This window comes from Dermacentor silvarum, chromosome 8, assembly GCF_013339745.2.
Source record: "Dermacentor silvarum isolate Dsil-2018 chromosome 8, BIME_Dsil_1.4, whole genome shotgun sequence".
NCBI lineage: Eukaryota > Metazoa > Arthropoda > Arachnida > Ixodida > Ixodidae > Dermacentor > Dermacentor silvarum.
The window spans coordinates 37,577,861-37,604,968 of NC_051161.1; the positions used below are offsets into that span (position 1 = coordinate 37,577,861).

The 27,108-nt window shown below is 45.8% G+C and overlaps 1 protein-coding gene across 3 annotated transcripts; it reads right to left on the minus strand.

Moving 5' to 3' along the window:
• Nucleotides 1-612: 612 nt before the first annotated feature.
• Nucleotides 613-27,108, minus strand: LOC119461034 (uncharacterized). 3 transcript variants are annotated; one of them, XM_037722211.2, is made up of 10 exons: nucleotides 26,802-27,104; nucleotides 23,967-24,155; nucleotides 17,096-17,227; nucleotides 16,200-16,346; nucleotides 10,643-10,771; nucleotides 8,160-8,270; nucleotides 6,627-6,773; nucleotides 5,821-6,009; nucleotides 4,006-4,173; nucleotides 613-829 (listed from the first exon to the last, which is right to left on the minus strand). In XM_037722211.2, the coding sequence occupies exons 1-10, from the start codon at nucleotides 26,869-26,871 to the stop codon at nucleotides 690-692; spliced, it is 1,422 nt and encodes a 473-aa protein (XP_037578139.1). In that variant the 5' UTR covers nucleotides 26,872-27,104; the 3' UTR covers nucleotides 613-689. The 3 variants fall into 3 exon arrangements, with proteins under 3 accessions (XP_037578139.1, XP_049529069.1, XP_049529068.1); XM_049673112.1 differs by lacking the exon at nucleotides 16,200-16,346 and having other exon boundaries at nucleotides 26,802-27,108; XM_049673111.1 differs by lacking the exon at nucleotides 10,643-10,771 and having other exon boundaries at nucleotides 26,802-27,107.

The following is a 27,108-nucleotide window of genomic DNA, read 5'->3' on the forward strand; positions in this document are numbered from 1 at the left end:
TGAGCTATTTCTAAAGTATTTAAAGCTCTCCCTATAATATGAGTTTAATTTATTACGTTTCCATTTACGGTAAAAAGAGTCTTTCTGTTTTAATGTTTCCAGTATAGTATTGGTTATCCAAGGACATACTGGTCGTTCGTAATTGTGGGGCACATATACTCTTGTAGATTGCTTAAATTGATGCCAATAGATCATCATCATCATCATCATCATCATCATTACAAGGCGCCCGCCTCAGACCTTTCGAGTCGTCATTTGTGCACCTGTTATAGGTTCTTCAATTTCCTATACTTAGGCCTGTCAGGTTTGTGTCGTGATGCTTCGACGGCGAAGTAAATTGGCGGCAACTCGGGGCTGTTCTCGACATCCGTTCAGTTTTCGGTGTCACAGTGTCACAGACAGTTCTCAGTGTCACAGCGAGATAGTGGCGCATGAACTCAGCAACATGCGAATCAGTGCCATGCAATTCAGTAACATGCGAATCCGATGTGAATTCCTGCGGAAAAGTGCTAGGCGTACAGTGCGCCCCCGTCGGGCCTCCGTCTTCCTGTGTACTTCTGTGTCGTTTAGCCATAAAATGGCTTTTGAGTTGAAGATAAAGTACCCATGTCGTTAGTACCTGCGAAGGGCCTTTATTAATTGCGTTACGTCGCTTATGGGCAAGGAACACAGTTGAAAAGAAGAAACGCTCAATTGGGGTGCCTTTCGCCAGGCTTGGAATGATGAGGGTGTCCGTGCTTCGGATGGTGGACCGCTTGATGATGAAGAGGTTGGGGATGATTGTGGTGATGCCTTCCGAAGCTTGCTCTAACTTCTTCCGGCACCGGTCCTGGGGTGTACATATAAGGTTAAAAAAAGGGCAGATTGTGCAGTGGCCACGGTGTAAGATAGCATAGCATCTGCTTCAAATGGGATGAGCCAAAATTTTTGATACAGCGCTGCAGATACAACAATTTGTTCCTGTTTCGGCTGAGCCCTACTAGCTGTGGCGGACGTCAGTAAAGTTGTGATAACAATTAATTTTCATTTTTGGTAACTATTATTGAATAATTTAGTTAATCAGTGATTATCTTGCAATTACTTACGTCCGCCACCGCTAGTAACGCGATGCTCCCCCCTTCCCCAAAATAAATAAATAAATAAATATTATTTTCACTGCACTCCTTTTAAAAGGTTTTTTTCTGCGCGCTCGAGCAATAAAGTTTCACTTATTGCGGCCTGCGGCTATGCTTCGTGTTATCTGGCATCATTTTCAAGCAAAATAATTGGCAACATTAAAGCATGGAGTGACTTATGCAGTTGATTTGAACGTGGCCGTGGTGCTTGTTCATGTGAACGCCATGTGCTTACCGCGTGTACAGAGGTGAGCAGCCTTGTCTAGAACGCGGGAACGGCGGCTTCCGGGGCTCTCCGGAGCCAGCCAGTGACGTCTAGTGGTAGTTCTGGCCCACACGTGCCAAGCACCTAGCGTTAGACGTCGCTGGCTGGCTCCGGAGAGCCCCGAAAGCTAGGGTGCCTACATGCAACGCCATTTTTTTTTTTTTGTGAATGATTTTTTTTTTTTTTGTGAGTGTCACCACGCATATATAGGCGAGAATAATGGGCTCCTCACTTTCTTTTCCCTCCATCTTTAGCTTACTTCATTTATTTTACCAGCCCTTTATTTAAAAGAACCTTGTATCGAAACATTAAGCGAGATTAAACTTTGTATGCACTCCAACGGCGCGCAAAGCTCGAATGTTAGTCGAAATAATGAAGCCCTTATTGAAATTTCTGAACTTCACGGCCGTTCCTCTGCGTTTATTGCAGGCGCATGACGTCAGAAATATCCCAAAATATTTTTTTTGCATGACAATTTCGTGCAATTGAACTTTCCGAAAATAGTCCTATTGAGTTTGCTTTCTTTCGCCTTGAATGCTATCCTTCTCTGAAAAACAACTAATTAGCCCTGATCACATGGGGCCGAAATCAGTCATAGTGAGGTGGCGAGGCAAGATCGAGGTGCCATCGCTATCTGTCCTACACCTTGTCATCCTTTATAATTAACCGAGCTTCAGCTCACGGCAGGTCTGCCGCATCCTGTATTACAGAGTGGCTGTTTATCAGTTTTGATTAACTGTGCAATTTTAGTCACTGCCCATTTAAAGTTAGGACCCAAGGTTAGCAGAAAACTGAAAGACCGTATGTGACAGACATTAACGAACCATTTTCAGCAAGCACTAAGGAGTTTCTTTAAGTGTGTAGACCTAAGCATCCCGTTCAGAGGCTTGTACATGCTTTAAAAGGGTTGACGGCTGGGCGAGTTGCTATATGAATAATAGAGCACGAGCGTTCGCTTTCGGGAGCGTCCGAGATTACACTTGCCAGCGAACTGCCGAGATCGTGGGTGCAAGAACGGGTCCGTGCTCACGAAAAAGCTCTTACGCTAGAACCATTAGTAAGACCAGATGTCATGCGATCGTAATGTTGGGCATATTGAAAGGGAATGCGGCTGGCCAATGGTAAACAGCACTTATACGAACTAAAAGCTTCGCGAATTTAGACCCCGATCTCCAGAATGCAGTTGTCTCACGGCAGAGGAGACTCGTATAGGGAGTAGGATTACAGAGGGATGTCCTAACAGTAGGAGGATAGAAGAGTGCGTTGGCCGCCCTTCACTGAACCTTTCATACAACGAAAGTGTATACTTAGGTTTCACTTGCAATACAAGAAAGTGAATCATGGTGTTTTGCGTTCAACCTGCATCTTTGAGCACTGCGTGCAACATGACACTCTTTGTGTTTATTCAGCACTTTTTGTTGTAAGTAAGCTCAGTTGTACTCAAAAAATTGCAAAACCCTTTGTGACTTGGGTTGTTCCCAAACTATTATTATCTATGTGGCGTACATCGTTTGTTTGTTTGTTTGTTTGTTTGTTTGTTTGTTTGTTTGTTTGTTTGTTTGTTTCTTTGTTTCTTTGTTTAATGATATGCGCTGGCTAATTTCATGTCCGAAACGATATGCCTCGTTGGAACGCGCAGACCATTCGTGACCTGAAAGTACTCGGAGTGCAGCATTAAAGAACGCAAATGGACTTAAGATAGATGTCGATGCTATAGCATTCGGATAGGCTGTCTCAAAGTGTGCGAATTTTTCTTAGTGAGTAAGTCTGTGCTAGTTCGTCTCTCTCTTTTTCCCTGTGTGCCGTTTTACCGCACCGTTCGTAGCAATGGGTTGTACATACTTTTTTGGTATACCTACATTGACTTTCTTTTACGTAGCTTTTAACCTGTTACCAGACGACCTATAGTTTTTATATGCCTTATATGACTTTCTGCGTTTCTTCAGTGGTGTTTACATCTCAGGCAAGCGGCTACGAAACTTCGGTGATTTTTCGCTACCAAGGCAATATCTTAGCTTCCCACGTTAATTATTACAGGGAACTGCAGCGCTAATGTCTATAGGAGATGCAAGCATGGTGGTTTAGCCAGAAGTGCTATTTTGGACATTGTCGAATTCCGCCATATTGTAAGCTCCGATTGGCCCAGAGGCCAGCTACGGCTTCTCCGCGATTGGCTCAAAATGCCACCATTGCAGAGTTTGACAATGTGGCCGAATCGGACAAAGTCCACAATGGTGCCCCGCTATGGGAATGATGGTTATAGTACACGAATTTTCCTACAATTCGTCCTTCTGGATTCAAACGGCTTTGTGACTTCGCAATTTGATCATTTTCAACAAAATATCGCGCTATGAACGCACCAATTCGCAATGATAATGCCCGTGAGCAAAGAATTGTTGCCTTCTGCGTTAAGGGGAAAAAAAACGAATACTTCAAAATTCAGGTCAATGAAGGCAGATAAAGCGTCGTAAACGAAGCCATAAGAACGTCTCAAGCCACAAGCACGAAGATCAGACAAAGCCAAGTTCTAATTACCATTCCCATAGTGGCAGAGTGATCGCCGCGCCAGAAGTTCCGTCTCGTAATTATAGTATAGGAAACTCTATGGGTTTAGTATATACACACCGTGAATGCCTCGAGCGTGCTCGACGCGGCTGAGGAGTTCTTGCAGCTCCATGCTGCGGTGCTGCAGTCGCAGCAGGGTGTCCCGGAAGTCGTCGAAGTCGGCCACCATACGGTGCAGCGTGTGCTCCGAACAGAACGACGCGAACACGTCAGCAAGCTGCTCCCGGCCTGCGCAAGGCGACCACAGGCGCCAGGAAACGGGGCCATCATTTACGGCGCGCCGTTTTGCCCCGAAACGCGTTACGAATGCGAACTCATCCCTGGAGACTTGCGACATTCTAGAGCCTCTCAGCACTCTTAGGAGAGCAGCTTGGTTTCGCGCGTGACACTAGTGGGAAGCGACAAAGGATTGCCGGTGAACTAACCCCGTCAGGTTCAGCAGAGCTAAAAGGTGTCCGAAAGGTAACTGTGCAGTAAAAAAAAAATAAACAAGAAATATCATGATTGTTTATGACATCGCTGTTTCACTTTTTGCGATATGATAGAGCAAGACCTGTAGTTCGCCTGATAACGTCTTTTGGGTGCCCTCAAAATACCGGCTCCAGGAAAACAATCGTCTGAACACGGAGCCGGAGCTAAAAGCAGCCATAACGCAGCACAATGCACAGATAATTAACTCTGGCAACTCCACCGAGTCATTAACAATATGCAGCGTCATGAGCAGACAATGTCTCCAAGCCGGTGGTGAACATTTACAGCATCTTCTGTAGTGATTACTGAATCGCTGTACGTAAAACTTTTAAGAACACCATTTCCACTACACAGTTACTTTTCGTACAGCCAGCATAAGTTGGGCTTGCTTGAAATTTGCGGTCAGCGCAAGCGCGCAAAAAAAAAAAAGAAAGAGAGAGAGAGAGAGAGAAAGAAAGAAATAGAGGCGCCGTTCGAGGCACGATCAAAACACGCTCTGGTTGGTTTACTTTCAGGGTAGGCTGTCGAAAGTATAAAGCGAAACTAGAGTGATTTAAGGTGTTCGAAGTTGTGCGGGGAGCTACATTTGCTGCGAACATAGCCTTCGTAAGTGAGGAAAATCACGCAAGTATGGGAGACATTTGGCGCTGCCACTGTGAAAATACGGTACAATCTTTCGCAACGCATAATATCACGTCCGGAATGGAAGCAATTAACTGACGATAGATAAGTTAATCACCTTACATTTCAACAGACATAAATCTTTTAGCGATTCTGCTGGATATTTCTAATGTCAGACACTATGACGTGTTAATTTCCCCCACCGCTCTCTTGACGCTGTTTACAGTGGCACGGTGCTCTTTCTAGTAAGCTTGCTGGCTCGAAGCACCAGCTGAGCATAAGTTCCGAGATCGCTGATGCTTCGTAGTGTTTCTACTTAAATAAGCCCGTTCGTCGCGGGCATCTTTATTTGCGGAACAAGTGGGCAGCCCCTCGAGTCATGATTTTTTTCTGCATCTGAAATCATATCAAACGTCGGTATAAATAAATAAATAAATAAATAAATATATATATATATATATATATATATATATATATATATATATATGCGATGTAAACGAACGCAGGGAGGTTAACCAGAACTAAGCCTTGTTGGCTACGCTACACTGGGGAGGGGAATATGGCAAAGAAAAAAAAAAGGAATAAAAGAGGGAGACAGGAAATGCGAGTTCAACCAGGCTAGAGACGGACGCAAGCTGCAATGTCGAGCGTTGCCGCCACTGGCGGTCATTCTAAGCGTTGAACTTCGAACAAGGTCTTGGAAGCATGGTCAAGCTCATCGCAGCGGCAGGGAGAAACCAGAGCGGTGCTTCCCGAACGTATCAGGATGCGAACAACTCTTACGGATGTGTGGGGCGCAGAGGCACTGCTGGCACTTGCTGGCATCGGTGAAGTACGGCTGGCAGCCTGCTCCGCACACCATATCGGGGCACACGTCCGGGCACTCGCACACCAGGCAGCCGTGCTCGGCCTGACGGTACTTGCAGTACGGCTCGCACACCGGGACCACGCACTGAACGGCCGTGTGCACAGCTGCGTAACGCGTGCACGCGGTAAACAGTGTAGTCGTTACGATCAAGTGGGCCGTGCCAAGCCAGTTCTTAGCTGAAAATGACTTTAGCCGTCACGTGATGGTAGAGTTCCTTGTTTATTATTACGTACACGTGGAACGCCCATGGTGCGTTTCCCTCACGTTTTGCTTGTACCATGTCTTAAAGAAAGATTAACAGTTGGGGAAGAAAAGAGGCTGCAGTCTGGAGTTCTAGGTTTAGGCTCTTCTTCATTTGTTGCTCATCAACTGAAGCTTCCATCTTCCTGTCCAGTCCATTCTATTCTTTGTACTTAGGAAAGGGCTTACACCTGGTACGTTAGAATAAGGGGGACTCTGATGAAGGTGGTCATCAACCGACCCTGACTTCTTGACCAAGAACGGTGCGCACAAATCGAATAAAGGGCATGCGCAGTGTCTTCCATGACGTCGGCAACACTACATGCTCATGTCTGTGGACTGGACACCTTTCTTGGAAATAAATCAATGTGTGCTAAGCTCAGCCTGTGGCCCACGTGCTACTTCTTGTCTCGCGCATTTCCTCTGGTTTCACCTAACATATGCGAGATGCCTCATTAGACGCATCGTTTCACGAACTCACGAAGTGCTTGTCTGGGCTCCGTGACGTTCGCGTGGGTCGCCGTGTGGTTGGCATGCTTGTGACCGTTCTTGTGTCCATCCTTGTGGCCGGCCCTGCTGTGGTCCCTTCTGCCTCGGGAAGATCGGCTCTGGTGGCTCTCTTCGCTGCCTGCGCGTATAGCGAAAATATGTCACAGCATTATCTCGAACGAACGAAAGTTCGCCAGACGCAAATAGGGGACTGCCACTTTTTAGCAGAGCGTTTCCTGTTCAGCGTTCTGCTTGCGCTCACTAACTCGCCCAGACTGGAGCGGCGGCGTGAAATTCAGGGCTGGTATTCACGAGGAAGTCCTCACACTAGAACTGTTCAGAAGAGCAAATACCAACCAATCGTTATGTCGCTCACATTAATAACGATGGTACGCTGCACTTAAAGAACAAAAAGCTTTGTGAACTCGTCATCTGTTATTAGCTGAGCGTTTGGAGCGCACATTAGGGGCGCAATCTTGTACGCGTTCCAAAATGGAACGGAGGCGGTCCGTTCCATCGAGCCACACACGATTGGTCAATTTGAACTGTGACGATCAAATTGACCAATCGTGTGCGGCTCGATGCAACGGACCACCTCCGTTCCATTTTGGAACGCGTACAAGATCGCGCCCTAGGTGTGCAACCCTGGCATCCTAGATAAGAAGTTTCAAGATAGCGTCATTCTTTCATCTAGCCGCCGTCCTTCTCATTCTCGCGCTCTCCCGTCATTGATCCTGCGTGATTGTACTCGTGCAGTCACGTGGCATTTCGGCTGGTTAGCGGTGGTGGTTAATTGACCTTCTTTAAAGTTCCAATGTTTTTTCACGTAGCATGGTCAACTCCAACATGCGCGTGAATAAGGATTTACTGCACAGAACACATTTTCAAAACGAGTATTGACAATAAACGTAGTACGACACAAACTAGATGCTATTTGTTTTTGCACGCTTGTCGAAAGTTTTGGAACATTTGGAAGAAGGAGAGCGGGAAAGGTAAAATGGCTCTACCTTGAAACTTATCTAGCAATCTTAGCGTGCGCAATCGCTTAGGGCACGACCTGGCGGAAATAAATCCCAAATGCTGTAAGAGGTGCACAAAACGTTTAGTAGCATAGTACACAAAATGACTGTACATACGCGTATATAGTATATATAGTTCTTTTGTGGGTTTTACGTGCCAAAACTACAATCTGATTATGAGGCGCGCCGTAGTGTGAGACTCCGGATTAATGTTAACCATCTGGGGTTCCTTAACGTGCCCGCAGTGCACAGGACACGGGCGTTTTTGCATTTCTCCCCCGTCGAAATGCTGCCCCCGTGACCGGGATTGATCCCGCGACCTCGTGCTTAGCAGCGCAACACTATATAGCCTTTAAGCCATATCACTGCGGGTACATATATAGCTTCATATTAACACCGCTTAGACAAAGTGATATCGAATGGTGCAAGGCTCTGAACGTACTGTGTCAAACCGTTTTCACGTGCCTGGGTAATAATATCAACATAGGTATCATGCAGGTTCTTACTGGACTCGTTGCTTTCCTCCGAGCTCTCCTTGCGATGTGAATTATTCCTCTTGTTGACGACGTGCGCCTTGGAAGCTTTCGTCTTGTTGCCCTTCTTCTTGTGTCCAGACTCTGCGCGAAGAAATAGTTAAGAAAAATGAAATAAGGTTCGCTGGGCCTCGACGAAAACTCCATCACTGATCTGCCTTGTTCTGCAGAAACCGTAGACTTGCTTAGCGCTAAGCAAAGAGGAGAGAGAGAGAAGAGAGAGAGTTTAATTATATCTGGAGAGGGTTATCCTAGCGTGAGGCTTGGCATGCGCCACTGCAGGCGAGATGGTGAGGGATTATAGAAAGTGAGAAAGAATGATCAAAAAGCAGACAAACGTTAATAAAAAAAACTTTTCACACACACACACACACACACACACACACACACACACACACACACGCACGCACACGCACACACACGCACACAGCACACACACCACACGCACACGCACGCACTCACGCACGCACACACACACACCACACACCACACACACACACACACACACACACCACACACACACACACACACACACACACACACACACACACACACACACACACACCACACACACACACACACACACACACAACACACACACACACACACACACACACACACACACACACACACACACACACACACACACACACACACACACACACACACACACACACACACACACACACACACACACACACACACACACACACACACACACACACACACACACACACACACACACACACCACACACACACACACACCACACACACACACACACACACACACACACACCACACACACACACACACACACACACACACACACACCACACACACACACACACACACACACACACACACACACACACACACACACACACACACACCACACACACACACACCACACACACCACACACACACACACACACACACACACACACACCACACACACCACACACACACACACACACACACACACACACACACACCACACACACACACACACACCACACACGCAAACGTTATTACACACGCGCCCACGCGCCCGCGAAATGCAATGCCACAAAAAGCTATTTACAGAGCTATTTACAAAGCTATTTACAAAAACGCTATTTACAGGAGGCTGGCTCCGAGAACGTCCTCTAGCTCAAGTCGCGCGTGTATCCCTTGAGGCTGTAACGCGTCTTGCAAATACAAGTTGAATTGTCCTAGTCCTTGTCAACACCGCAGGTGGGGCACAATGGCAAGCGCTAAGCAAAACAGCTTTTCATAAGCTGTTCGCTCAATGGAACATCATTTTAGGTTCATTGGCCGATCAACGTGCCTGTTTCTACGCTCGCGGACCGAATACGTTCGGTGACGGTTCAGTGACGATTCTCCGGGTGCTGACAACATGGCCTAGTACGTCGTCGTTGTTGTCACTTACTAAAAGACGAAAGCGACAGGATATAGCCAAAAGCCAATCGGCATAGCCTCGACGTTCCCTTAGTGTGTTTCGTTGAAACATTCCTCTCGATTTCATGTGGAGCAATATATATCTGGGAGCGCATTCCACGACCAAGCTATGGTTGGGCGGGCTTGTCCAAAAAAGAAAAAAACAAGAAGGAGAACGAAAGCTGTTGTATCTATTCATACGACTGTGACCGTTTACAAAAACAACTCCTTTACAAGGTTTTCAAGACAGCCTAAGCATCATCGCGAATGGACCTTCGGGAAGTCAAAACTCGTTCAGATCGTGGGTGCTTCATTCTGATCCCCGGATGCTTTGATCCACTGCAGTTTTGAGGAAAACAATATTCTAAACAATGGTATTACTTCTGTAAACGCAAACTAGGCCAGCTAGCCTTGCTACAGAGACATAGTGATTGAGGAAGAGCTCATGCTTGGAGTGATTAAGTAGCGTAGCTGTGACCTGTCCGGTGCTCGCAATTAAGATATGCATGAGTGCAGATGATATAGACTGTGCATGACTGGCTCGCTAATGTGTAGAGTTTGTACTATCTAAAGTGACACTCATTGGACGGGAAGCTTTCGGTCCTCGCGGCCCCATCGGCGTTCTTCTTCGTTTGACGCAATTGCGAAACTCCGTCTAAAAGAACGGCGGTCCACTGAAACAAACATTCGGATGCATCAACCATATATCCTGCTCCTGTGAGCGTGAAAGAGGCCAATATTTGCTTCAGACGTGCCACAACTTATTGTATGTATCCTTCTCTTAGTTGACCATGCATAGCTAACGCGACAGTATGTATCCCAGGTTTGAACTAATAACTGCTTGGACTTTTGAACAAAGGCGTCTACAGCGTACATCGCGAATGGCATGAGTGAATTTCTACGTAGCCCTGCTAAGTGATTCCGTCAAACATGAAGGGGTCAGTCGTAAGCGTGCCTTTAGCTTGGTGTCGTGCTGACATGCGCGGGAGAGGTCAGGTCAATCAAAGAGTACGTCACCTGGAGTGCAGACGCAGCTGGGACACCCGTGGTCTCCTGGCACCAGCTTGCAACCCTTGCCCTCACACTTGGGGGGGACACACTCTGGCTTGGGAGGCTGCTGCTCTCCGGGCTTACCGATGGTTGCGACTGCCCAGAAATCATGCAAAAGTTCAATGAAATTCTTTGCGTTGCGCACGGCCACCAGAATTGCAACACAACTAGCGTATGTCACTTACAGGCCTGAAATGAGAACGTGCAGCATGTGACAGTGGTAAAGAATAATAGAACACACGCATTTCTCGCATCGCGGGATAACTCGATCGTATCAAAAACGCACAAAGAAAGATACAAGACTTGCGCAAATGGACAAAAACTACACCAAACACGTGTAAGCTGAGTAGTTTGTCGGCACTAATGCAAGTTCCAAGTATCCTGAAAAGTATGTTCTTCCGATCGGTGATACAGTTTTTGCGGAAGAACATACTTTTCAGGATACTTGGAACTTGCATTAGTGCCGACAAACTACTCAGCTTACACGTGTTTGGTGTAGTTTTTGTCCGTTTGCGCAAGTCTTGTATCTTTCTTTGTGCGTTTTTGATACGATCGAGTTATCCCGCGATGCGAGAAATGCGTGTGTTCTATTATTCTTTACCACTGTCACATTATGCATCTTTCTTATGCACCTTGTCACATTTTTTTAAATTATTATTATTACTGTTTTTGCGTGGAATGACTGATGTGATTCGCTAACACAAAAAAAAATGCTTGCGGGCGTCAGCGTAGTCCGTTTTGCTTCTTCCTAATGATGGTTCTTCGTTTGGCTGAATGCGCCAAGATGAACGTCCTGCTTTTCTTAAAACTTAAAAAAAATCGTTAGTCCGCTGTTAAATAAGTTGTTCGCGAACGCTGCAGCGAATTTAAGATTGTCTTTTTATAGTTGACGTGTGCGCGCATTATAAATTAGCGCTTTTGCATTACCAGTGGCCCGTGTGAGCCGAGAAAGAAGTTTTGTGTTGTCTCCTCCCCGTTTCTTTTTGTAAGGGTTTCAATTAAATATGCTCATATGCTGGAACATTGGGCCGGTTTCCAAGACCATCTTTTTTATCCGGCGTTCATTTGAGGCGTAACGTGGGGACGTTTATGGGACTGGTACGCTGCTGAATCAAAAATAATAAAGTTTGAATGGAATTGGATTCTGGGATAATCTTATTTTGTCCGGAGGGGGGGGGGGGGGTGCTCACATAGAATTTGTCGAGGGGTCAAATACATGATTAATAACTGCATTGCCACTGCCAATGCCATTGTATATTAGATGCTGCAAACGAATTATTTAACGCTACGCACTGTCAAATAAAATATGTATTTTTTCATAAAAGAATATATTCGTATGTCCCAGAAATTGTGGCAGAAATAACTGATATCAATGCTTCCGCGTTTTTTTTTTGTCTGTTTAATAAGTAAAGAAAATATCACGCGAATTTTAGAACTATATCATTTCGAAACCAGCAAAGCAGTGCATGCAGCTGATATGAAAAACCTAAAGGCCAGGAAATGAACAAGTTCAGGACAAATATTTTGATGAATCTTTGTCATTCAAGAACCTTGTTTATATTTTTGTACATATGCAACGGCCAGGGAAAAACCTCAATGACACTCTCCTTCATTGCAATAGATTGCGCAGAAGCAGCTGTTTCCGGTCGTGTATTGTAATTACACCGATATTATAGTCGCAACAGTGAGTACACATAAAAAGCAGGAGTTCTGCAAAATATACATTAGAAATGTGAAGATAGAATGGAATATACAAATGCGAAGATGCAACTTGATAAAGGGCAAAAAAGTGTCGCTGGAAACAAAGTTCACTGCTTGTATACACAAAACCTCGCAACAGGATGTTTAAATATACGCGTAACTCTCCAATAAATCTACGTATTTAAGCAAACGTAACTGTATATAATGCGCCAAACAAGACAAATAAACACGTTGCGCAGTCACAGATGTTAAACTTTACGCATGGAAAGACAGACGATACAGGCAAGAGCAAAACTATGATCGTTGAAATCCTGATATGTACTTGAGTCATGTGGCGGTCGCGACAGCACCACATGGGTAGAATAATAGAAGAATAATGCAGAAATCAATACGAAAATGTGTAATTTAACTGCCTGCAGAGCGGCAACAAATATTCTGCAGCCAAAATTAGAGGGGTATTGCTTCTATTAAAAAAAGAAGTAAAAGCAGGTAGCTAAAAAGGAAAGAAAAGGAAAGAAAAGGCCAAACGAAAGCCACAGATGATGCGGCAAGTCGAACTACCCAATATCCGAGTGTGTTTGTTGGGAAACGCCGCGTGGGCCGGGCTTTTAATGAGCAAGGTCGGTCAAAATTGGTTATTGATGTCCTCGTAATTTTCGTATTTGCATGATAATTTTATCATGATGCGAACTGCTAGAATGAACGGCGCAAACTGCTGCGGTTTTAAAAGCAAATTAACAGTCATACGTTTTCATAATTACGAGTTTATGGACCTGAAGGAACAGAGATTTTTACTTGCATTAATTTTTGTTGCTTCGCTATCTGAGGGACAAACTTCACTCGGCGGGGAAGTTTAGCGAAGCGGACAATGACTTCGGACACGTTGATGCCGACGTCTCTGCTAAAACCTAAAAACACTCCTTCGATGTCGTTGGCATCCTTGTTTAGGTACCTTGCACAAACAGTAAGCTGTTCGATTCCAGCAATATCCGTCGTTTCGTCAGCAAGTATGGAGAAGCAGCCTGCAGCATTTACTTTTGCATCTAGGCTTTCTTTGATAATTTCACCACAAATTTCTATAATTTGGTTTTGTACATCTGGGCTTAAATACGAGGCATTACTGGGGCAACTTTCCAAATGGTTCTTCAGATATGTATCTCCACAATCAGCTCGCATGCAAACAAGCGCTTTTAAAATGCCAGTATTTTCAGCGGGGGTTTCGCTTAAGTCCATAGGACCACAGTTCCTATGGTCACGGAGATCCAGACCTTTTCGTCCGCAAAAAAGTTCTGCCTCAATAATAGGCCACTTTCTTCTGCCCCCCCCCCCCCCCTCCCCCAGGTGCAAGGGCGTTGCCACGAAATCCAGCCCGAGTTCGGAATGTTCGTGCCGTAATGTCTTTTTTTCGAGCGTAAAAAAGACATCGTAGACCAAATCCATAATGATTCCCGGCGCCGGTTGTTGTTTTGGTCGGCGGTGCATGCCAGCACTAAAATATTTAGGTGGGGGGGGGGGGGGGGCTGTAACCCATTACCCCCCCCCCCCCCCCTGGGTACGCCCCAACTGATTATAAGGCAGGCCTCAGTGGCAGACTCCGGGTTAATTTTGACAATCCGGGGTTCTTTAACGTGCTCCCAGTGCACGGGAGTTCTTAAATTTCGCCCCCACTGAAATGAGACCGCCACGGCCGGGATTTGATCCCGCGATCTCGGGCTTAGCAGCTCAACGCCACAGCTGCTAAACCATCACGGTGGGTAAGGATAAAGATATGCACGACCCGAACAAAAGCTCGCCGCGCACCTGTTTTGTTGTTTATGAGCCAAATGTCTGAGCTAATAACTTTGCCACGCTGAGAGCTGGCTAATTCGTAATTTCGGGCTGGAAATGAGCGTTGTATAATGTAACAACGTGCCTTAAAAAGTTAGCGTCACTTGTGCACTGCTGTAACATCCACAACTTACATAGGTATATACAGTAATAAGGCTTCTTGATGATCACATTTAGACGACTTATACGTTATATGTAATTTGTCTCGAAAACAAAGTGGTACCCTTTACCCTCGTACACAAAGGTTCTTGCTACGAATGCGCGCGTTCATGAACTTCTCACTTACATTGGCTATACATTCAATTCCAAAGCAGAACTGGCAGACACCGCGAGATGTACAGAATTCGTTGGGATTCCTAGCACCGATACAATACAAAATCGCGCTGAATCAATCATTCAGTCGTCATAGAGCATAAGTGAGCAACAGCTGACATAGAAGCGCGTAAGTCATACGAACTGAACAGATGGTTCCGATAAATGTAATCGAAATACGGCACTCAGCAGGGCTGCCACTATCGTTTGTTATGATCGGTGCTGGGCGCTCATTTTTTGTATCCCTGCGTTGCTTTTGGGATTCTCGCATTCTTGCATTTATTTTCTTTTTGGGGAGGAGAGATTCTCGGCTGAATATGGTAATTTGATGAGTTCCTGCCATTTTAAGTGAATTCGTACAGTGGCTTATTTTATGACCTGAAAAGGCACTCTGTTTAGCATTCATTTGCATTCACATGTCCCGCCCTAAAAGCAGGTACCACCGACAATATATGACGCGCAGTTTTGGTGACGTGCTAATCAATGGCAGCAATCCATACTGGCAATGTTTGCCAATTTTTTGAGCTTTTTGAATTTGATGTTATGTGGTGCAAGGGCCAAGTATGACAAAGAGCGCCAGGATTTTTGTACTTGAAGTAAGGAAGGCGTTTTATTATATTGCGCAGATTACACGTTCTGCTTGTATTGGCCTTTTGAAACAGCTATCAGATTGCTAACATAAGGAACTGTCAACTGTAGCCATCTGCGCATACAGTTAGCCGAAAGACCGAAGCAAAAGAGCCCTTATCGTAAAGTTTTGTTCAAGGAGGGCTTGCACGTGATCTTGCATTCTAGACAGTTCACCGTTGTGAGGTGCCGCCACGTTTTTTTCCCTGAGTGGGCAGGAAGGGTGACTTTTTCTCTTATTCGTATAGAGCAAGAAAAATTATTAAAAAAACTGAATTTGACAGCTGAAAAATGATTAGAATACCACTGTAGTTTGGGAATAATGACATGTACATCGAGTTTTCTTCACTGAGTCCTTTATGCCATCTTGAATCTGCTTTCTTAAAACAAATGTGGAATCTCTTATTTGCTATATAAAGTTCATTCGAACTTCCCAGAGTTCTCATTCGACTGCTTTCAGGCCGCGAAAAAAAAATGAAGAGAGCGATCAGTGGCAATCTCAATAGCGATTTGTCCACGGTGAATCTCTGTCCTCATATTGCCCCATCATTAAGGGCATACATGCATAAATAGTGTTTATTCATTAAATTCACTGATCCTTCTGCGCTTAGCTTAGATCAGTGAATTTATTATTCGTGAATTTAATATGAGTGAACAAGGCATAAACCAGCGTAGACATAAAAACTTTATATCAGAGTGTCAGAGGGTTAAATAAAACGTTAACTATAGTGTCAGCGCGTCAATAAACGAATCCACAGAATACTCCTTCAAAGAACCCATATGACCAAGCGGGAGACAAATGCACTGCACCACAGATATGGTGACACCGTGCTGGAGGATCTGCAAATCTTCTCGCCACTCGGGCTTTTGTTGATCTGCACCTAAATGCAAGTGCATGCACGTTTTAAAGGAACGCTCCGTGATCGAACGAAACCAGCTTCAGGTGTCCTCATCGCGCAATAATTGTGTGCACATACGTACTACAGACAGGCGCGCTGAGGATAGCCGCAGTGTCGGAGAATTTGTATATGAAAGCGCTAATGGCGCGTTCACTCACGAAGGTGCTGGACGGCGCCGTCCTGGTGGCGGACTTGTTCCTGGAAATGGAGCACGTGCCTGGCGAGAGGGTCGGCCTGCCGGAACACCATGTTCAGCAGCGCTCGAGGACAGTGGCGCTCCCCGTACTTCACCAGGGTCTGCTTGGCTACAAAAGTGGAAGTTTGCGGCGTATACGAAGCGAGGTTATGTATTATGCCGTGGGATATGGCGCTTTCTTGAAGGCTATAGCCTGGATGATCGCGTTTGCTTTTCAGATGTGGCCGCCGCGACGGAGTCGAAAGTCCGACCTCTTGTTCAACGACGGCACCACTTAACCACCCAGACCTAACGACAGGTTAATCACAAGAAAATTCGTGCCGCGACTTCGAGGTTTGTTGACACCAAGCGCACGAACAGAGCAGGCAAGCATATACCACGACGGACCAGCTCGCGCGATAGCATTCTCTGTCCATACGTTGCGTGACGCGGTTGATTGATTGATTGATTGATTGATTGATTGATTGATTGATTGACATGCAACTGGTCATTGAACACGCAAATGATTATTCGCTGATTATAATTGATATCGTAGCAGGCTGGCCGGTAACCGGAATCACTGTGACCTCCATGGTTTCCCTAACGCGCATCAAGATTAAAGCGCGACGGATTTCTCCTTTTCTTTTTTTTTCCAAATGGTGATTAACTGGGCTTGTTGGTATACAACATACTAGTTGTTTGCAATAGGAATTTTTAAATTTCATTTTTTTTGTTCTTCCCTCATTAGAACGCGCCCACCGGGGTCACACGCGAGCGTAGCATCTGTGACCTTGCGTCCATTCGTAGGAACCTTAGATCACACTAACTGCTCCAAGCGACTGCAGCTTAGTAGTATTTTGCCTTTTTGTTCTTGCTTACCGGTGATAGCAGGGCACAGGCACCACTGGCAACGATGAGTGGGCTTCGCCGTCTCCTTCTCGCACTCGGACGGGCACGTCAGCTCGGGGCAGTGGAGCTTCTGGGGAGCCTGAACCCCCGACCTCGGGTCACCTGGGCCAACAGAGGACAAACGCGGCGCGTTAGTGTGCATGGAAGCTCAGCATGGCAGCCCACACGCACATCATTAAAATATATATATGTATATATATATATATATATATATATATATATATATATATATATATATATCAGGAGCAGGAAATGTGTCGGCATTTTCAAGGTCTTCATTATAGTTGCGGGATTATTATAGTACGTATACGTGAAGCTTGAGCAGGCGCACGTGTTCAAATTTGCAAATTTCGCCGCTAGGTAATAGCTAGACACCTTAATTATGTTTTGAAAACAAGACGACAGCAACACCCCTAGAAGCATATAATTATCTTTTCTATGTGATGTTTGCCTTCGCCGATGTATATTCGCCACCTGAGATTTTCGCCAAAAAAGAAATGCGGGATGTAATCCGCTGCTCGGCCATAACAAAGAAGAGGGCATTGCACGGAGTATCACTCCACGCTGCAGGTTATGGGGACGCTCGACTCTCACGCGTCCCCTGATGTTGTTTTCCCCGCATAGCTCTCCCGTCTCCTGTAATCCGGCTTCTCCGTGTAGCTAAGCGCCGGCGGCGGTCGGTGTGGTTGCAGCATATTACGAGAGATGTCGCGAGTGTTACGCTGCTAATAAGGTCCCTGCATGTTCCTTAGCTGCTAACGCCACCTAACGGAGGGATTACTGGGGCACGAAAGGAGAAAGGAAGCAGGTTCTCCCTCTTTGGCTTGGGGTCGGCTAGCTGCGTGGACGTTTCACGCGCTCGCCGGTCGTTCGCGGGACCGTCCTGCGAAAGGCTTACGAAGAGGACGCCGGAATGGACGAACACGATCGTTCGAACGCGCCACCGTTCGCGTGACCGTACACGCGAATGATCATGCGTTGGTGCCCAGCATGGGGGCGAACATATCGCTCGCCATCCGGTCGCGGTGAGTCTGAGGTCCTCGATTTGTCGCGCGCCCATCGGCATGTTCTGTGGGTAGTGATTCGGCTAGCAGGCATTAGTGTATGAAAGGTTCAATAAATGCCCTTTTGATTGTTTGCACCACTGTGTTGTCGTTCCTTTGTCCCAAGAGCACGTGTGAGACCCCACAAAATACTGGGGCTCTATACAAGTCTATGATAAAGACGTTCGAGTAGTGCTAAAATTAAGGTGGACCTTCACAGGGGCTATAAAAAAAGCCGGCGACGAAAATTGTTTGTCCGGCAGCTGCAGTGTCAGCTCTCAGCCGCACTACACTGTAAGTTTACACCCTTAAAAGTGAATAATGGTGTAAATTTGTTTAAAACTCACACCCTTATATCCAAAATCGTATACGAGTGTGATTTATAGGCACATTTGACCCTTATTCATATTTAAGGGTGCTTACAGTGTACCCTGCTCAAGCGCACGTGTGGCATAGTGCTGCCCAGCGATTCATTTGACCGGCACGTGATCCGACAGCGCAGAAGACGCTGCAACTTGGAGAATTGATCGGTGAGGTCAACCGCGAAATCATGTGCACAGCCAAACATGGTATTATTGTGAATGCGGCCTTTCAAAACAGAGAAACAGGGGCCGAATTCACAAAGCTTATAGTTCGTAAGTGCTCTTTGCCATTGGTCAGCCGTCTTCGCTAATGATGTGTCCTGCGTCATGATTGGCTGAAATTTTCTCTTACGAACAATTCTAGCGTAAGAGGTTTTTGTGAACACAAGGGGGGGGGGGGGGGGGGGGGTCTGGTAACGAGCAATACGTACCGGTCTTTGCTCGCTAGCGGACGTGCTGAACACGTAAGTTCTCCAACTTTTCCATGTATAAATTAATGCATTAGGCATATACTTGGCGTCCTGTATTACTAGCCTTTTGCTTACAATCTCTTAGACCGCGGTTTGATCTTCATTTGAAACAAATCAAGCAACAAATTAATTAAGGAAGACAGTTATTCGCTCAGTCATTCATCTCTAGCCACTTAAAGTGTCAATTATTAAAACTATCGCGCTGTCGATTAGCACAATCTGGTCGAGCACAGCCTTCGTTGTTGTCGTTTTTTGTCACCTTGCACAGTGGTGGCTCACGGTCTTCGCTTTTTTCTACTTATTTTTCATCCGATTGGTTCAAGGCCCTGATGGATGTGGCAATAAACAGTGAAAAAAAATTTGTACTCAAGCAGCTCAGCAGTGCTTCGATAAAAACAACCGATAAGTGAGTATAGTTTCAGTGTATAATGGCGTCCTTCCTTTCACGCTCGTTCAAGGGCGAAGACTGATACCGAAGCGGCAACAAGCGCCACTTACGTTTTACTTTTTAGCAAGCGAAGGCATACCCTCGCGGCTTTCTTTTTTATTATTATCTTTCATTGCGAAACTAGGAAGTAACTTTCTATCGCTGGACTATCGTGTGACACCGTTTCCGCGCGCTCTTCGCCGAGTGCGATCTTCCAACATGCTATACACCGCCTAATGTGAAAACGGTCGTGTTACCCCCGTTCAAAGCCCGTCCCCTTGCTTGTTGAGTTTTTGCAGCATCGTCACCTCGCCGCTCTACCCGGTTATCTTTTTAGTAATATATTCAATTCTATCCTCTCACGCTTCCGCTCAAATAACGATCCCTGAATCGGGTCACTTCCATAATGCCGCTGATCCTGTCTCCATCGCTGGAGCAGTTTTGAAAGCCGGTCGCGGCTTTGGTGACGCCCGTTGCTCGTTTTTCTTTTTTTTTTTTTTTTTTTTTTTTTTATCTCGTCTCTTCGGCGCAAACTCTATCGTTAAGTGGCTATGGAGTTTTTTTTTTTTTCTCTTTTTTTCTATTACTGTGCGATGTGTTTCTCTCTTTGCATGTTAAAGTGCTGTCGCTGCCTTGGTTAGTCATAAAATGGCTATTTTGTTTTCAAGCCTTGACTGATTGTGCCACGACTGTCCCCGTAAAGATGAGACGCATCTTCTTCCGGAACTGCTTCAGTTCTGTTGAGACAAGCTGCGCTTCTTGAATTTCTTTTATTCAAAGCATAGAACAGAACCTCGTTCTACAGACCACGCTCGCATTTTCACAGGCACGCGCATAATGAAACAGATTGATTGATTGATTGATTGATTGATTGATTGATTGATTGATTGATTGATTGATTGATTGATTGATTGTGGAGTATTAGTAAGGAGGCGGAGCAGTATATGTTTGGGAATTGTCTTAGTGCTCTAAGAATGAAAGGATATAAGAGAATGGAAACATAGGTATCTCGTAACTCAAGATTACACTGACCCAGGGTGTGCATCTCAGTGACTGGCACCGGTTTCAGGATATCCTCCCACTAACTAGCGGTGGAAATCATTGGCGTTCCAATTATTATTCTCCCAGAAGGCCTTCCTTATGCGTTGCGGGAAAAAGCTTTGTGAAACACCACTGCACTCGTATTTATTGGCAAACTTAGAGAAGTGGATTTGGTCTCAGGACGCCTACTAATTGAACATACGTTGGCAACTATCATGCTTCAATTTCACACTTGTAATTCGTGATCTAAGGTGATTGAATAATAAATATATTGCCAAATTTTAGTCGACTGTAAGCTTAATCGCTCGTTTATCACTATGGCGTTATAATTTCTTATGTCCACCAGAGCGAATAAAGCGCCACCAAAAGTAGCCCCTTGTGTGTACCGCACTGTTTTTTTTTGTTTTTTTTTTAATTGGAGGGCTTCGTATCGGATTAGTAGTTAGCTTATGTTGAGTCGGATATCACACCACGATTACCCTTTAAATGATATTGTTCGAACTGGACACCCACCATTAGTCGTTTAACAAGAATGGAAGAAAAGAAAGGATGACCGTTCCTCACACTTTAAAGCACTCGTCTCGCAGGTGAGAAGTGATAAGCTCGAATTCGTCTCCTAGTCAAAGCGTGCTATCGGTACACTTGCCTTGATATAGAAGGGCTAGTAGTAGTAGTAGAATTTATTTACGGAAAGGGCAATGAGGTCGGCCCGAGCTTGTGCTCTCTTACCTGCTAATCTGCGCCGGGGAAGGCGAAAAGGGGAACGAAACAGGATGGATGATTGTGACGATAAGAGTATTGGTGCGGCGGTGCCAGTCGTTAACACAGCAGCATATTCAAAGTCCTGAGGCTACTGCCGTGTGGTCTAAAAATTGTGACATGGCCCGTATACTGTTACTGTAATATATCTCGCGTGGAGTCAAGGACCAAGAACAAAGTCAATTGGAAGGGCACTGCGTCGATGTTTGCCAGAGAAGAGACCAAAGCCCGTCTCTCCTGTCTGTGTGTTGGACAGGCGCAAAATGTATGCGTTAGCGTCTCTGGTACCCGGCATGTTACGTGGCTTGACATAGTTCGCAAACAGCGCCATGGAAAACGTAGCACAGTCTCCTGTGGCTGTGAAATTCTTAGTTTCTTTTCTTTAACTCCCTGGCGCCGTCTGCGTGCTCGTCTTCGAGCTAGTCACTCGTTCTTCGTAGCAGCCTTCGTTTAAAGATGCATCTTTGCTCGAAACGTCGGGTATCGGCTAACGAAGCTTCGTTTCCGATCTTTGCTCGTGCTGGCCGTGACATCGTCTGATTAATCGTCTCGGGTTGGAAGTGGCGTATACAGGTAGCTTTCTATATTGTATACGTCGTTCAGCTATGCCTTGTTGCACGTGCGACCATTACAGAACGTAGAGCACACGCTTGCTGCTCAAACCTATGACAGCTTATGAGGACGTAGAACGCATTCTCATAAGCTGTCTTATAGTTGGAGCAGCAAGGATCGGCTTGGAGCTCAGCAATGAATCACCTTGATGATCGTCCTTTCAATGTAAGAACATTACTTGAGCTGTGGAGTAACTGCTCATTAATGCTCTAAAAGCCTTGTAAAAATTTCTAAATAAGTGTTCGAAAGCTTTATATGCGGCCAAGGTTTCCAAAAGACAAGTCGTATACGGCAAAATTTTGAAGTATGAGGGCATTTAATTACAGGCAACTGAAATTCTTAAATTAATAGCCTAATTTAAGTACTGTAGCTGCTTATTCACACTTAGCAACGTCCTTGTGTGTGCAGTTTTAGTTTGCAATATTCGATTGACTTGACTGATTCATTGATTTGTGTTTAATTGCGGAAACTGCAGAACTTGCCCTTTTGTTGCTGTTTTATTTTCATTATTTTTCAACATTAGCTGTTTAAGCACGTTGGCGAAATGTGCCTTATTGCCGGAACGTTTTCCATATGACCTCGTGTTATCATCATTTGATCACTGAGCCGAAATAGTTCTATTTTCATATAAGTAAATCACTTACTCACTTATTTCTAAAACAGTACACGAACAAATCTTACAATAGTGGTATCTCAAGACAAACAAGAGAGCGAGAGAGAGAGAGAGAGCGGAGACACGCGGCACTACAAAAAAAAAAAAAAATGCGCAAGACAAATGCTTTATTACTTACGCAGCTTCTAGGACAGCTCTAATTTCTCCTTCCCTCTCCCCTTCCTATTCCACATAATAGGCCTTCGAGCCATCCTACAATAAATACATTTTTATCATCATCATCATTACTTTTTTGTTTTATGTTGTTCCGAATTACACCCCGTAATGGTCCGCAGCTACCACCCGACGCATTGATCTTCCCCGTCTGATTTCCTCCCATTATTTGGAATAAAAGTACCGTGTAACAAAGATGTGTGCAGTACGAAGCTATTCCGGTATACGACAACAATTGCACGTTCCCGCTATGCCGAAACTGTCAATTATCTCTCTCCGGATGTCGCTTGTTATCTGAGCAACACGTTCTTAGATTTACAGCTTCCAACGGGCACACAAATAACTATACACTAACGCTCTACTGCCTGCCTTCATCGTCCTCTCTAATACCTTTATTCTTTCCTCTTCCTTTGCCTCTTAGCAGGGTATCACGCTGGATGACTTCTATCTCTCTATTACTTAAGTCCCTGAAAGCAATTATGACGACGTGTTAGCCACGACCATAGAGGTTACTACAAAAGCTACTAGAGGGTATACTGCTACTCTGACACTTTAGTGTCCATGGAAGCTGCAATTATGGCTATTCATTAATCATGGCAATGCTTACTAGTACGTTGATTCGCCCAAACTTCATTCTATTGTATCGAAACGACTTTGCAAACTGAGTAACTTAAACAAAACTTTGCGCTATAGATGCATCGATTAGCAATGGTTATGCATGTGCTTAGAGCCTTATTGCCTTCATGCGTACAGAAAAGTATGACCGCTTGGAAATAGGGCCAATAAAGGCAGATAAAGTGCCATATAGTTATATAAGGAAGCCAGGGATGTTAACCAGTCAAAAGTCCGGTTGGCTACCCTACGCTCGGGGAAGGTATAATGGGAAGAGAAAGAAGGGAGAGAGAGAGAGAGAGGCTGGGGGGTATAGAGACCTGCACGGACCGTACTACAGAGTCAAAGGCGCTCGTACAAACCAGACCCTCTCAGAAAGCACAAAAGTGCCTTCACTGCCTTCTGAGCTGATGATCGGTGGGGACGGTGTTCTAGTATAATCTGTTCACTGTATGTCTGGTTTGTACGAGCGCCTTTGACTCTGTAGTACTGTCCGCGCACGTCTCTATACCCCCTCTATCTCTATCCCTTCTTTCTCTTCCCCCAGCGTAAGGTAGCCAACCGGACTCTTGAATGTTTAACATCCCTGCCTTCCTTATATCCCTCTCTCTCTCATCTCTCTCTCTCTCTATGCGCACCATGCTGGCATGACGGATGAGGAAAGATGCTAGCCCTTTTCATTCACTCACCATTGCAAACGCATTCGGGACATTTGGCGGTTGTGTTCTTTTCCTCGTGGCATCCGGGTCCGCACACCAGCAGAGGGCAGTCGCCGTTGCAGTCGCACACCAGGCAGCCGTCGTCCCCCACCTTGGTCTTGCAGTCCTTGTTGGCGCACAGCGGTTCCGGGCAGTCCAGGGGACCCTTGGTAGTTTTCTCTGTCGTCGAGGTGGGCAGATGCACGTTAGAGGGTTCGGTCATGCGTTGCTTCATCGTGGAGAAGGTAAGACGCACAGACACAGACACAAGAGAAGAGAACCAGACAACGCAAACGCTGGCGTTTGTGTTGTCTGGTTTTCTTCTCTTGTGTCTGTGTCTGCCCCGCGCCTTACCTTCTTTACGATGAATTCATACCAACTAGCTCAGCATTCGGTAGTTTTACGCTTTGCTAAAACCCCGCATACCAGGAAGTGAGAAAGAAAGAGAAGAACTAGAGGATAACTATGGAATAACTGTATTTAGCTATATTTGCGGTAGGGGAGGCGGTATAAAAGTTGAGAAAGGAAACGAGACTATGAAAAAGAAAACGAACTGTTCACGAGATATGCTTTAAGACGGTCGCGATGCCTTAGAAAAGTAAGGAAAGGAAGAAAGAAAAAAGAAAAGAAGGAAGGAAGGAAGAACACCCGAGGAATTTTAATGTCACTGAGGCTGACTTCGTGTCGGGACCAGGGTCCAAGAATTCTTTTTTGTCGTGAGGGGGCAATTATCGAGTGTGCCAAGTGTGATGCAAAGCGCTGTTCTTGTGCAATAAGGCGAAAACACTGCTAGAGAAGGTGCGCAATTGCCTCTTTGCACTCACAAACTTCACATTCGGGACCACCGGCTATTCCAATGATGAAGGAGGGGGCATTCGTGAACGCTACTCCAAGCCCTACACGACATACGCGCATGTAAGGGGACCATGTTTATAGCGAACGGGAGCGTTGGTCTTCAAGTTCCACGGCAAGAAACCTTGACACTGTAACCAGCCGCACCTGATGAGCCTATGATAAGCAACAACTCGGTAGTGTCAGTGATGCCGAGAAACACACCTCCTCTAAGTGGTCTTTCGGCCACCGAGGGTATATATGTGCCTATAGAGGCCCTTGGCGTTTGCGATCGATGAAATAACGCACAACGTGGCCGTGTTTTTCAGCAGTTCACTTGATCTGTTGTCGGTTACATGTTGCGCTGTTATTTCAGCTCTAATACAGAGCTTGAGTGAGCGCGTAATCCCTGCTTCGCGCTCTCGTGGAAAGCAGGAACGCGTGACCTTTTCTCAATGGGCGAATCCAGCGAAATTTGAAATATTGCCTTCCACTGGAACGTTCATGAAGACGTTAGAGAGCACTCGACGTGGGTGGCTCAATGGCTATATGGCGTTCTGCTGCTCAGCACGAGGTCACAAGTTCGATTCGATCCCGACCACGGTGGCCTCACTTCGATGGCGGCGAGACACAATAACATTCGTGTACCTTAGATTTAGGAGCACGTTAATGAGCCCGAGGTGGCTGCAGCTAGCAACACTTCTTCACTTCCTTCTCCTCCTCCCAGGGGTTCAAAATTAATCTGGAGGCCTTCATTATATGACATCCCTCATAGCTCACTGTGAGGTTTCGGGACGTTGAACTCCGCAGAATAAGTAAGAGAGCGTTTCAACACGACTTTAATTGAGTCGTCAATTCTGACGCACATGCCGTTCAGTGAGTGCGACAAAAGCATGAAGCGTTTGCAAACAAATGGCTATAGGAAAAAATAAAGTCAAGTGAGTTGTCTGCCGAGCACTGTGCATCGCCATTTTAATCAGGTACGACATAAGTGTATAGAACTTTATTTATTACTTAGAGCAAGTGCAAACTTTTTCTTTCACCGTAAAGCGCCAGCCTGGGACTCCTTGTCGAAAGAAATATGATGCCCGTTATCGCAAAGAAAGCGCCAGCATAGTATATGCTGCTGTTTTATGCCTACATCCGATGATATATCGCACGTTTAGGGACGACAACCTATATACGCTACCTCAAACAAGACGCCGTCACAAATTTGAAGGTCATGAGATAATTCAGAAAATACCCGCAAAAAAAATCACGAACTATTTGGCACAATGTATTTAAAAACAAGTGCCACAATAAGGTTATACAACACATCATACAGAAGAGGGGCAGACATGGTTTTCTGATTAACATTCACTTCTGGCACTTGCGTTCGCCACATCAGTCATTATTTGGGGAAGAAAAGTAGCTCCGTGGCGCACGCTCACAAGATGTATAGCTTAAAGCGCTTCGGATATTGTTCATTTATCCTACGCATTTTCTTAAAAGTTATTTTGAGAATGCTGCTTTCTCAACAGGACAAGTGGCAACTTGGCAGGCTGCCTGCTTGATGAATCATTGTCCACTGGCTAACATTTAACGCTAAACTGCATCAGTGCGTTGCCATCGTTTTGACTATTGCTATTTCTTCTTCCTGCGGTTACTCGCCGGGGCGGCTCTGTTAGCACGAGGTCACTGGTTCGATTACCGACCACGATGGCCGCATTATCGTCGAATGGAATACGCAATCTCTGGCGTAGTTGGAGTTTGTTTGCACGTTAAACAACCTCAGGTTGTCAGCATAAACCTTGAGCACCCCGCCCTACAGAGTCTCTCATGTCCATGGTGTGGCCTTGGAAGGTTAAATTTCATCGATCATCATACATTCTGCGTGTCTATATCTTCAACTCGCTTCCTCGACACAAACTGTCCGGAAGTCATGCATTCTCTCTTACTTTCCTTTCTTTCTTTTCAGCAGAAAGAGACTGGCAATATGATGCCGGCAAAACTCACCGTCCACGCAAGAGATGAAGGTCGCCGTCGCCGCCAAGAAGAGCAGCAGAAGCGTCCTGTCGGCTCCCATGGCAGCAGATGCTCTACGGCGTGCGCTCACACAAAAAAACAAGGGGACTCCTCTCCGTCGCGTGGTGGGGCCACGACACGCGGTCGTGTCGTCGATGCCAACGCTGGCGTCGCGTCGTTCACTCGGCCCCCCAAGGCGGCGCCGCCTTATCGCGCCGGTCAGACTGCAGCGGCGTCAGAATTCTGCGGCCGCGAGACGCTGTTGACCTTTGGGCGCGCGCGCTTGATGCGACCGCAC

Bases quoted from the DNA above. Each gene is read 5' to 3' on its own strand.
- LOC119461034 (XM_037722211.2), bottom strand. From the start codon at position 26,871: ATGGGAGCCGACAGGACGCTTCTGCTGCTCTTCTTGGCGGCGACGGCG. The intron at 17,228-23,966 runs GTGAGTGAATGA...CTGTTGGCCCAG, and splicing joins TCCCGAATGCGTTTGCAATG to GTGACCCGAGGTCGGGGGTT. The intron at 6,774-8,159 runs GTAAGAACCTGC...CTATACGCGCAG, and splicing joins GGAGGAAAGCAACGAGTCCA to GCAGCGAAGAGAGCCACCAG.